Here is a 13,562-nt window from a genome sequence, read left to right as displayed (position 1 = left end):
TACTTTCAACCTCAAATCCTACTCTGAGTTCCTACAGGTACTTATACTTATAACTTCCATACAAATCCTCAGCGTTACTCTTCGTCATTAGGAGGACACACTCTCATGGCTACACTTTATAAGCACTCAAGTGTTCTCTCCTCAAGAATGAAATTATTATGATAACAGTTTTAGAGAGTTAAAAACACTCTTCAAGTTGCCAACAACTAACAAAACTCAGACACTAAAAAATGCTTAAGATTTACAATCTTTTGATAGTGATCTTTATCAGGAGATATGTTGTCTCTCAATCTCTTTTATAACATTATTTCAGGCGTGTGTTTTACGCTCACCTTAGTTAAACTAATATTTGTATCCCTATATACTTACTTGCGTTTTATGGATATCTTGTACTAACTTATTTAAAATCGATAAGTTTGTAAAAAAAAACACAATATCCCCGTATAGTTCTCATCTGAGTTTAAATGAATAGGAATTTGCGGAATTATGTACAACTTTTGATATAATTTCATTAAAAAAATGAAAGGTCTAAAATACTTACATTCATACATCAAAAATAAAGAATTAATCAATTTAACGACCTAAAATATAAACTGTCATTTGTCACGGTTAGTGAAGTTGTTCTAATTGTGTAACTCAAGGATAAAAATACTGTCTTCCAAAAAGAATGATTATAATGCAAACTAGAATGAGCAAATGGGTCATGACTAGTACGACCCATTTTTTGAATTACACATCTATATTTATATATGTAGCTATAGTCGATAGGGATGTATCGGTCCCGAAACTTTAAAGTCCCGTCCTAAGTCTTAAGAACGAGTCCGAATCAGACATTAAAGTCAGTGATATCATCATCAATCAATTTCGACCATTAAGGATCCATAGGCCTAGGAGAGTATATTTTTCTTGTGGGCATTCAAATTTAGTCCCAATATTTGAAAAGGGGCGGAGAATATACTAAACTCTGTCTAAAAAAGTGGGGGCTAATATCCCCTTGAACATATGGGCCTGGTGCCGCTGGTGGGTACTTATGACAACTCATTCCTCACAGTGTACATCAACTATTGTCGATAAGGCTTATAATTAGTTGGGAACCATCATCATAAATCTGTTCTCATTACGTCTCATTATAGTTATTAATTATAGGTTATTTCGTTTATCCTTTTTACTCTGATTGTTGTCAGATGTAAAAATGAACCACCTTCCTGCATAGAAAGGCCCGCATCTCCTAAGGAGGAATCTATGCCATTTCACTGTGGGATAAATGAATTGTTGTCCTTCATTTTTACTAGAGTATATGATAGAAGCTTTCCAAAAAGGTGAGCATGATCGTTGATCATGAGGGCCAAAATTCTACCATGTAAAAGGATTCTTCCACATCTTTCAAAATATGACCAGAAAATATGGTTTTGCTCAAATCCAAACGACAATAAGAACGACAAGAAATCAGAGCAATAAGGGAGAAGCATGAATTGACCCGCATATTCCTTTGTCCCAAATAAACATCATTCTCATATATCAATTTGACAAGAATGATACAAATATATTATTATCATTATGTAATTAATCATTTTGATCCAGCAACGTTGTCAGTCCAAATCATTGATTTGCATATTTTTTAATATTCATATTGGAAGGAAATATAACTGTTTATTAAAGCTATAAATTACTTAAGCATGCCAACTCCTCAATTTTTAGAAGTTGTAGGTACAATATATATTTTTGAAAAGCAATACAATTATGAGGGAGCCTTCTTTTGAATCTTAAGACACAGGGGAAACAAGAGCGCATGGTGTAAAACATCAGGGGTCGTTCTATTCACGTAGAACAAAAGTATATAAATATATGTCCGGGAAGTCTCTTCGACATCAGTTATCTTTTGAGAATTGCCTGAGATTTGTGGAATTATTTGTATTTTAGTCTATGGGATGCCCATGAAAGCATTGGGATCAACATTCGCTCTTCTTCAATGATTCCTATTATTCATTGTAATACATACATAACTATTCAGAATTTGCTTCACCTTACTGGGGGAGTTTAATCAGCCATAAGAGGACTTATTGAGACGTTCAACTCCTTCTTCAATCTTCAACTCACCACAGTATGGTAAGGAAAGCCTTCAAAAATACTTGAGATCAGGGAAGGGCTGCAATTTTTAATTAGCCTTGGAAGTCGTCTTTGATATATTGACCACCACTCATTTACTTTGCTCGTTTGAGTATCCAAGTACTTGAGTTACTTATCCCCTCTTCCTTCCCTCCCCATTATTTCCTTGTTATACAGCGGTGCTCTTAATAATTACACACTTATTTGTCAGAGAAAGCCAAAAGAAGGGAAGGGAACTTATAAAAACCCTGTTGATCATTCTCTTCCCGCTTTTATTCAAATTCATCGCGATGACTGATAAGACCGTAAATTTTATTTCATTTTATCTTGAACAATGTTTTCACATACTATCTGCTTTATTTCTTTTTATTTGGATTTTATCTTTAATTTTTCCATGTTACAGCAACTCATCAAGTGTTTCAATTATCGACTCCTCGCTCATTTAGCGGTCCTTTTCAACATTTTGAGCATCTCTTCATCGCTTGGAAATCAAATAGAAAAGAGATTTCGTCCTATGGGCTTTAATGGAGGACCTTATAGTTGGATTGGGTCCTCTGAGGGACCCATGACGTCCTATTTTGCTGGTATCAAGGATAAAAGAAACTACGTTGATCTTCAATGTCGTGGAATGTACGATCAAGGAATGTTTGCGCAATTGGATAGGATTTGTGAGGATTGTTATAATTTGTACAAGGATGCTGAAGTTCATGGGTTTTGTAGGTAAGGAATCGTCGTTCATTTCCTTTCATAAAGTATGCTATACATTGGGTGACATTGCATTCTTTTTACATCCTGTACAAGGATTTTTTTGTAAGTTTAAATTGCACATTTGAAAAGTCTATAACTTTCCCAAATAAATATCTTTTTAAAAATGAAATCAATATTTTATACAAATGAATATTTAGGATTTCAATCTACTCATAAAGTAGAAATCCCCTTAGCACAAATACAAGATATAATTTTTCTTTCTCTTAAAATTGTATTTGGATTACATTGTATTTTCCAACAAATTATCGTCAATTTATATCAACAAATCATTCTGATTAATCCCTTGGAGGCACCGTAAATTGTACTTACAGTAGCAAAAGTTCATATGCAGAATGAAAGGATCAGAAATTGATAATCTAATTTGAAAGGACATATCCAGACTTAATTAAGTATCATTTATCAAATGATGACTCTAAAAAATTGATAATATTTTTGAGTTTTTACAAATTTCCATTGAAATTTGAATACAAAGCCTATAGTGGACAAAAATATGTCTATGAAATATTGCGATTGTTTTTGTATTAGGTAACCATATCTATTTTAATGCAACAAGGGTTATTCGTATGTCAGTTGGAATGAAAAACAGTCATTTTTGATCAAATGAAATCTTGCGTCGAGTGTGTAGCCAGGGTGCACTGTATATAATGCTCCCTGATGTATATAATATTCATATGTATTTTTTTTAATCTAAGAAATAACAATGTAGTCATATTAAAGAAAACCGGGAGGAGTTTTGCATGTAGCATCTAGTGTATGTAACTTAAGCTCAGCCAGGTAGCGCTCTAAAGACTAAAGTACTCCTTGATTCATCATTGATGAATAATAACGTCATCCTATTATTTTTCTCAAGATGATAGTGTTATTCTTTTATTCTTGAGGAAAAAATATAGTTTAATTGAGTAACGACGCGTGTGTTTGCTCATAAAATACTATGTGCAACACCGAAGATTTCTTGAGTAGTTATCTTCTATATTTTTAGACAAGGCTTGTCTCTTCGCCAACGCCTAATAACTCCCAGGTAGGACTGTTAGTATATACAAACAAGTTATAAGTACTAAGAATTTCAAGACACTCATTCTTAAGATTTGAAAAGTTTACTCTCATTATTTACACATTTAATGAATCATTCATTCATTGACTCAATTGAGGATTAAGATCATTTCAAAAAATCAAATAAATGTACTAGAATATTTGAAAAATTACAAGAATGTCTTACATTTACGTGTTCTTGACAGCTGGGTATAAATTTAAGGAATTTGTACATATTTTCTCTACTCTATAAATAATACATACTCTAAGTCCCAAATTACTTTTTATTCCATCCATGATATGTTGTAGATCTGACTGCTTCAGCTCGCATACATTCAAGCAATGCCTTCAATCCCTGTTATTAGAAAAAGAGTCTGAATTCTACTTGGAAATGGTGGAAATCATTGGAAAACGCAGAAAAAAATAAGAAGAATATCCTAGCATCTCCTTGAATGTGTATCACAACAGCAAAATGAATTAAAAACATCTTAAAATTCTGAGCTTTTCCTTCATTTCTATCACATTAACTCCTTAAATTAATTTAATTATATACCATAGTTAATATTATTACAAATATGGATAATAAATAAATCATTATTATTATTGTAGAAATAACAAGTAACATTCAATTAGAACTTATTATTCAATTGTATAAATTCAAATTCTGGGATGTTACTTAATATATTTATCGGGTAAAAAGTTTTTTTTTTTTTTTTTCAAATTTGAAATATTATTTTTTGTCAAAAGGATAAATATTTTTAAATAATACTAATTATTATTATTATACATTATATTTCTCTCTCTTCTTTATATCAATCAATTAATAAATGTTCCTCTTTGTTGTAAATATGCAATTATTTATATATCTATAGTATAATCATGTACTTATAGTACCTTGCTAAACCCCCTTAAAATGTAGTTTGTAAGGCTCACCTATCCCAATCCATACTTATGAACAAATTTTGAGGCATGAACGATTGACTTTTTTGTTTCCCTTCCTATTTATAGTATGTATGTTCAACCCTTTTGTCGTCATCCATTTTATGTTTTATTTTGATTATCTAATATTTATTTATTATTTCAAAATAACGTTTGCTTAATGAATAGAGTTAAAATGAATATAATAACATAATTCAGTCAAACATTTTATTGCTTATATGTAAAATATACATATGTATGTATATAAATGTGTTAAAAGGCTTTAATTTAATAAATAAATTATTATTATACATAATGTGACTTGTCATAATTACTTATTGATGAGAGTGTGTAAGACTTTTGCATTATCACTTATTTTTTATTAAAGCATCTAATTTAGTTTGTCAATGAATATTCCCAATCCCTGGTATATAGGATAGATTTTTTCCTTCTTTGTTCATATTAATTCAGTTTTTATAACTTTAATTATTTGTTCTTTGACTTTAAATTCTCTCATAATAGATCCAAGAAAGGCAGCACTCATGAAATACTTGGTATTTCACGAATGACCGGACATACATCAGTTTTCGTTACTTTTAATATATATTATAATTAAATTATAACTATTATAGGGGAGGATTAGTATTATTGGCAAAAAAAAAAAAAAATCTTTGAGTCCCGTCTTGAAATTTTATTATTCAAGTGGTAATCATTGTTATGTTCAAATAAAACATGTAATTTTTTTTTAACATTTTCAGGATTTATGGACCGAATGAGGATAACCCTGAATTTTTTTCCAATGGGTTGTATACATTAATTGGTCATTTTAGTACCATATTAATTAAAGATTTTAATCCTAGGATAAAAACAACAACAACATCATCATTACATCACTCAACCTTTCCTCAATAAAAATAATGTAGAGAGGTTAGAAATTGAAAGTGGCCGTAGATGGAATATTATGAGGGTTGAGTGCTTATTGTCTATCCAAATGTTTTGTGATTCATGACTCATTAAACACACTAAGCTAAACATAATTTATGTCATTTCAAAAATTGTTATTTAAGAATACGGGAATTTTAAATTTTTCTTAGCAGTTTTTGACTTAGTTTTTTTTCTTTTTTTTTCTGTTGCCCCAGCGACCGTGATCCAACTTGCCCGCCCCTAGAACCTCTTTGGAATTAAATACTACCATATCACTTAATGCTTAATCTATTTTACTCTTAAACTCGCCCAAAAATAATTTTATTTCATCATAATTAAGTGTATTTATGACTCAAAGATTTTTAGTCTAAAGGAACACTTATAGATGATAAATCGACGAAAATTCTAGAACACAACTCGTATAAGCTTGCTAGACATTGAACGCTATCATACTTCGTGCGCTAACTAACCCTGTTCTCCCCTATTTACTAAGTCATAGAAAACAACTAAGCTCTTCATATCTCGTACATTTTAATGCTCTGTAAAAATAAATCAATATGTGACGAAAAATGATTTTTTTTCTTTGTCTAGAGAGAAATTATCATTCTTATTTGTTCATATTTATTATACTTTACAAAACTATAAAAAATTAATTGATATTTCGAGACTTTTGACTATGTAACTAGAAAATGGAATCTGTTTTTATCAATTTTCGAAATAATATGATCAATATGCAAAGTCAATTTTTACCCACAAGAAAAAAGAATACAATAAAGTTATAATAAATATACCTGAAATGAAGGTACCTATAATTAGATGCAAAATAACCAGGCCTTCTCTTCAAAATATTTTTGGTGGGACAGCCGTGTCCATATCTTTCAAATTTTTCTATACTGGGTTAAATTGAGGATGTGAATGACGTACCTTCAATAATTATGTAATTACTTATTCATTAGCAACAAATATGGATGTGAACTCGTAGGGCATATAGACCTACAAGTTTATGTTAGAAAGTCAACGTGGCATATTCTTTTAATGGTGACCCCAGATACAAAATTAAAAAGTCTCGTATTCGATCCGAGAATATTTCTCCTGATGTTGCTTGAACGTTCCGAAGGTAGTCATTCTGCTATGGCTATTGACCTCGGACCTAAAGCTCTTGATATGACGAACCAACGTACGGCTCCCAAGGCTCTATGGAGAGGATCCTGAGAGCTGGTTCGTTAAGCTAGAGTGCATTATTAAAGGTTATGGAGTACATGCATCAGCTAAATATTGTTATGCCTGTACTCGCTTCTAATATTCTGAAGGATGTATCTCGCCTAGATGTGTTCCCCTCATTTGAAATTTTAAAATCGAAAGTCCTGAAGGAATACGGACAAAGAACGGATAAGAAGAGCCTTTTCCCTTCTCTATGACGAATCAATGTTAGCCAGGAAGATTCTCAGGATTTTTAATTGCTTGTTGGAACACAAAATGCGTTCCCAACATGTTAGAGACTGTGGGTAAAGAGATTCAGGTTAGATATATACAAGCCTCTTATCAGTCTAGGACACGTGTGATGATGAAGCTGCATTTGAAATATTTTAATGAATGTTATGGAAGTATTAAGAATACAGCAACTTCAAGTTATACAGCCAGTCTAACAAATTCAACAACCCGTTATTAATCCTTTTTTTATAAACAACGTGTGAAGAAGCTGCGTTTGCCTTTTATTAGTAATATATTACCAAAAAAATGGGTTGAATGAATATTTTATAAAAATAAACTTATTTAAATTTAGCTCTTGAGTTTATATTGGTGCAATTTATGGAAATCAGTTAATTGCTTCAATCTCTACTATACAAAAAACGATTTTTTCATTTCATTTTCATAATTTGAAATTTTCAGAATTATTTGAATGCAAATACCTCCACGGATCCTGATGCCAGAGAGATAAAATTGGTGCCATCAGATTTGATATTATGCAAGTATTTATAATTGGTGCAGTTTGTCCAAATCAAAGAATTGAAACCGGATTTATACCGGAAACTCCCATCTTTTTGAAGACCTTCGCCAATAACTAGTCAACTAATCATCAACAATTATAAAAATAAAATATGTAGCATCTCTTCATATAACTATTCCACCTAAACCTCTTAATAAAAAGTTATTTAAAGAGAGAGAAAAAATCAGCGGTTATTGTTCACTGTGGACAATGAAGGACGTCGCCTATCTAATATGATCAGAAAAACAAAAACTTTAAATGTGTAAATTCATTATGAAATGGAAAAAAAAGAAACTTTTCTGATTAAAAAAACTTATTTTTATTGCCTTTTTGATTTTATCTGACTTCCAGTGTGACATGGGTCAAATATGTATGCATAGGATTTCCATGAAGTTACTTTTTTGAATACTTTAAATGTATATAGTGAATAGAGCAAGCAAAAATCATACTGTATCAACAGTGATTCTGAACTCGAATTAATCTACCCATAGGTACAGGCTTTTGTTTTTCGTGGTCAGTCCTCTACAGGACCACGAAAAACGAGTCACTTAATACAGGAATTGTGCATTGAAGTAATAAGTGACTCATTTTTCGGGGTCCTGTAGAGGTACTCACACACAAAATATTATTTGCCAAATTTTTAAATAACTTTTGTCAAAGGCAATGGTTGCTGTCAAATTTTTAAATAATTTCTCAAGAAGTAAAAGTATGATATTAAATTTTTATTTAATACAAAATAAGAAATTTGTCAGTTATAAGAAAATGCCATTCCAAAAAATCCATAATATTGTTATCCGTTTTAGAAATATCTTGTAAAAAAGAAAAAGATAGTTATGTTAAATTTTTTTATCCGAGAAAAATAACTTGATTTTTATACGAAATAAATATATTTCGTGAGCGACTTGCCTTCCCAGAAGTAAGGACTCTCTCAGCTGAGATAAGCAATACTTCAAAACTATTCTAGGCCTCTTGATAATTATCAAAGTTATTTTTTAGCAGATTTTAATTATAGTAAATAATATTTAATTCTAATAATTATCAAAATAAAATTCAATCATCGTAATCGGTTTAATGAACTTCTGCACCCACCCCAGGTTGTAAGTATATAAATATATAGATGTTTGTGTTTGTGCAGGATAGCTTAAACGGGTTAAACCTCATTCAAGGCAAACATGCTCTTACATATATTTTCTTTGATTAAAACACACAGACAAATAGACGAACAAATTTATTTGGTACACAAAAATTCTACGTGTAGTCGTACCACCTAACACCCTTACTACTTATTTGTCGCTTTGAAGCTATTCTTTAGCTGGATCATTCATAATTCTAGAAATTCATTAAAGACTAGAGATATCTGGAAATGAATGTAACATTGAGCACGGTGTTTTTTTCACAAGAGATTACATAGAGTTGTTCAACTTGCTTTTTTTTTTTATAAACCCCCTATTCCCTTCAGTATTTAGCTCGTTGTTGTTTGAGTGGTTAGTGTCGCTGTTATTCAAAAAATATTTTTTTTTTACAACTATAAAGCTAAATTATTATTTTAAATTCATTTTTTTTTATGAATTTTCCAGCAATGAGTCAGGAGCAATTAGCCAGACAAGCCTACAGCAAGAAGTAGAAGAGGTTCGTCAACAGATGGAATATGTGCGAAATGGATTGATAGAAGAATTACTACAAGAAAACAATGTACTCAATGTTGAACAGCTTGAACCGACATAATAAGAACTAATTAGAATTCGGGACTCTAACCATGAGGATTCCTTATTGTTGCTGGCAGATACTGAGCCTGAGAATAGGATGACAATTGGAATACCATTAAGTAAAAGTTTTTGTCCTGAGATTATTCAAGATATAAAATACATACTATTGAGTTATCTAATGCCTCTACCGTTGAGAATAGTGAAGTGAAAAACTCACTCAATAACTTTTTACGACACTGGGCTTTGAAACACTATATTAAACACTCGGTACTTGATGATCTTTTTGTTATTTCTTATTTATATTATATTCTTATATAGTTTGTATATGCTATTCTTTTATGAATACACAAGTTATTATTTCAGTATTGGTGTTATATGTACTTTTATATGATGTTAATATTTTTAATTTAATAAAATATAATATTGCGGTACGTAATATTCTGTGCATTAGAATAGGGTTATGAAGGAATTGAGCACAACCATTAAACAGCTAAATGATCAACGTTATTTGAAAGTTGTTTTTAACCATTACATAGTTGATAATATTGTAGAGAAAAACGCGTGCGAGGAGACAGGGGGGAGAAAAACTTATGGTATCATTGTTTAAAATACTGATCACATCAGTATTTATCAGTTGCCTGCTTTATTAGGATTTTTGAGGGTGTAACGAAAGTATTTATTAGCAAAATGTTTAATAAAGATATACTACGTATAATTGACTTAGACGATTTTTATCCGTTACAGTAGATTTGGAAACGTCACACTCCATTAAATAGTAATTTATTGTGAACCATATTCTCAGAAAAATAACTAATAAAACGACAAAATAAGAGTATTTCGAAATATATTTGAAGTTCCAAATTTAAAATAGAAGGCTTAAATTAAATATAATCTACATACTAAAAAATAAACCATCATACATTTAAGTTAAATATACAAAATTAAACAACTAGAATCATATAACTAATAATAACAATAAATTATAAATACAGAATATTGAAATAATAGATTGATCCAAATAATATCTTCTTGTTCTAACATCGGAATTCAGTTCAATATGTCATAACTTGAGGTTGCAAAATACAAGCCAGACATGGAGTTTAATCAAAAAGATCATCACCTTTTTTCCTTATGTGCAAGTTGCATATACAATTGTGCACAGGATATTTCTACCGATGAGATTTTAATAATTATTAATAATAAAGTAAATCATAAAATAATGTTAGATTTCAATCCATATCTTCTTCCAATCTTACTAAGAACAGCTTTTAGAATCCCACTTTCATTTATTTCATATTTATCTAAAAAAAGAAAAGTTAATCCATGCAGTCAAATTTAACTGATAAGACAATTCAGGTAACCATTCTTGACTTATTCTAGTTTTCTAGCATGACATCGTAAAGATTTAGAGCAAAAGCTAATTATGTAGTAATGTCCGGTGATATTACTCCTTATTAAGAGCATCAAAAAATATTTTTTTATCCGCTATTTATGCTTATGTAACAACATATATACACAATTGGTAATTATAATGCTACACCCAATGTAACTACCCTCGTTGTTGTGACCATTTAAACAGTTGTTTTGTCTTTTATGAGTTTTCTGAACACCACTTCTTGGAGCCCATCACCCATAGCTAAGCCTTAAGTGATAAAAAAGTAATATTTATTGACTATGTAATATTGGAAAACCTAATTATCATACCCAAGTCTTAAAGCGAAGTAAGTAGTCTCAGACAAACTAGTTGCAAACCATCCAAAGCTAATACCTCCGTTGTTGTGACCATTTAAGCAGTTGTTTTTACTATTTAATGAGTTGTGTATCATAATTCTTGATATGTTTAGCTAAAATAGAATCAAATTTTAGGGTTAGATTTAAAAAAAGATTGAATACTTACTGTGAGATAGTACAAAATTCAGAGTTCCATTTCGATATTCGTAAATACTTTTTACTGATAACTTGATCATCATTTGGTGTGGACGACTCAAAACATTTTTATATGTGTTTCTATAAATGACATCAGTACCAACATCCTCCATTAATTTAATGATGGCTCCTCGGGAAGGGATAGGTTTACTCGTGTATTTCTCCATAAATTTTTTGAACATAGATGATTAGCAATTGATAAGGTTATATTACATGCAATAAGCACCTTTGTGAGATCAGAGTTAAAGTCTGACTTGATGTATTCATCATTAACTTGATCTTTTAGATGAATATCCATTCTCTTGATATGAGATGAGAATAATGAGTGGCGTGTAATTCTAGATAGGAGACCAAAGGCACATTTATTTCGACAAATCTGACAAACCATCTTTTTCTCATCTGGTAAGTAATTCCCAAATTCCTGGGCCTCCTTTTTCAGAAATCCAGACAGAAGGCGACGTTATTTTAGGCCTTTTATTCAGTTCCCTATCGACTATCACCATCTAATATTATATTAATATTGAATAATAAAGGCGGGAATGATGACGTTCATGATTGATAGGAGAAGATGTATATTATTTAATCAATGATGCCATAAGAATTTAAGTCCATTAGATAACGTTAATACAACGCTTAGACAATTTTCCTGCACAACCTTGTATTAACCATGGAGCAACCAAAATTAACGTTTACACGACGTTCAGACAACTTAAGGCTTACATTAATACAACGCTATATTAATGTTAAATTGTTGCTTGGGATATACTTGTGTAATCGTATATTATATTATATCATCGATTTTGGGTTCGATACTTTAATAATCATGATACAAAGTTTATAATAACTTAGATGTTTCTTTATTTTCATAACGGTGAAACAACGTCATAATAACTTAAGTATCATCGGTCTAAGATAATATTAAGTTTAATCATGGTTATCAAAATAACGAATCTCTTAGTTACATTTATAACCACGAGTCAACGTAAAGGTAACATTAGTTTCTGGTAAAATTCTAACCAACCTTTATTTAACCATATTCTAGGACATATTTTATTCATCACTGCTCATCAGTATTCAGTTATCACTAACGACAAACTGAAATGAATATGGAATGCGGTCTTTTTTTGTGCTTAACAGTAGTGCTAAAGATTTTTACTACCTTTACATTAATTTATAATATTATGATCAAATTATTTGCAATTCGCTCGAAATAAGTGCACACCATACTTATAAGTGTAAGTTCTTGTCGGACTCAAGAATTAAGGATCGAAATCGGAATAATTTCTGCCAATTTCTTTGATTTATATAGAGTGGTACTCGTGTTGATTTCTTTCATCTGAGAGCTTCTTGCAGCTGATTTAATGAATCGTCAATGCAGCTAAGCTCCTCTCGTTCAACGTTCGTTTTCAACGAAATATTCCTTGGATCGAATGAAACTTTGTTTCAAAAAATCTATTCCCAACCTTCTTTTTTTGGTTATATTATATTTTGGGTATGTAAACATTTATACAATATGTTTCTTTTACTAGCAAGTTATCTGATAGCAGTGTGTTCTGTCAAATAGTAAAGCTCTACTTTCAATCAAATCTCTGAATGCACTCGTATCTATATTTAATTTATTCAATTTTTTTCTGGACCAACTAAATTCTACTTAGATACCTCTGATTTTCTCTCATTTGTGGTAAAACCTCTATTTTTTACCAATTTCAAACTAATTATGCAGTCCATTAATATTTATCAAATTACTTGAAATTTGGCCTACAAGCTATACGTATTAGTTTAAGTGAACAATATTGCAAAGCACGTGCCAATCATACATAGGCTGGGCATTTGATGCACCCTAATAGACATACATTATTATCTTTTTTGTTTTACACATAGCCTTCTCAGACGATACAGAAAGAATCGTGATGGTAACAAGGAAAGAAAAACATCTTTGTTTTCGACCTGATGCATAAAACACATTTAATAAAAAAATGCACACATTATTTCACGATGGGGGAAATAAATTTGATTAAAAAACACTTTGAATAAGTATGTATACAATTATTCAACTCATTAAATAATTACTATCTTGCCATGCTCAATACAGAAACTGTTTTTGTTATTATCATTGTACGTACATTTTAGAGGTAATCATTCAGTACATAATGTTGGCTTATTTCAATACGTCTCAAATCTCTTCTAAAAGATATTTG

At 30.6% G+C, this 13,562-nt stretch overlaps 1 protein-coding gene and 2 long non-coding RNA genes across 3 annotated transcripts; 2 read left to right on the top strand and 1 right to left on the bottom strand.

Moving 5' to 3' along the window:
- The first annotated feature begins 1,861 nt into the window (after nucleotides 1-1,861).
- LOC121120650 (ion transport peptide) lies at nucleotides 1,862-5,134 on the top strand. Its single transcript, XM_040715520.2, has 3 exons — nucleotides 1,862-2,106; nucleotides 2,510-2,826; nucleotides 4,213-5,134. The coding sequence occupies exons 1-3, from the start codon at nucleotides 2,104-2,106 to the stop codon at nucleotides 4,328-4,330; spliced, it is 438 nt and encodes a 145-aa protein (XP_040571454.1). The 5' UTR covers nucleotides 1,862-2,103; the 3' UTR covers nucleotides 4,331-5,134.
- A 3,412-nt stretch (nucleotides 5,135-8,546) lies between these two features.
- LOC121120247 (uncharacterized) lies at nucleotides 8,547-9,874 on the top strand. Its single transcript, XR_005864975.2, has 2 exons — nucleotides 8,547-9,216; nucleotides 9,310-9,874. It is a non-coding gene; the product is annotated as an uncharacterized lncRNA (long non-coding RNA).
- Nucleotides 9,875-10,265: 391 nt separating this feature from the next.
- LOC139905614 (uncharacterized) lies at nucleotides 10,266-13,259 on the bottom strand. Its single transcript, XR_011780517.1, has 3 exons — nucleotides 11,336-13,259; nucleotides 11,143-11,282; nucleotides 10,266-11,080 (listed from the first exon to the last, which is right to left on the bottom strand). It is a non-coding gene; the product is annotated as an uncharacterized lncRNA (long non-coding RNA).
- Between the last annotated feature and the right edge of the window lie 303 nt (nucleotides 13,260-13,562).

Source organism: Lepeophtheirus salmonis, chromosome 6 (assembly GCF_016086655.4).
Source record: "Lepeophtheirus salmonis chromosome 6, UVic_Lsal_1.4, whole genome shotgun sequence".
NCBI classification, from domain to species: Eukaryota; Metazoa; Arthropoda; class Copepoda; order Siphonostomatoida; family Caligidae; genus Lepeophtheirus; species Lepeophtheirus salmonis.
This window is presented reverse-complemented; position numbering and strand designations above follow the sequence as displayed.

Bases quoted from the DNA above. Each gene is read 5' to 3' on its own strand.
- LOC121120650 (XM_040715520.2), top strand. The intron at 2,827-4,212 runs GTAAGGAATCGT...GATATGTTGTAG, and splicing joins GAAGTTCATGGGTTTTGTAG to ATCTGACTGCTTCAGCTCGC.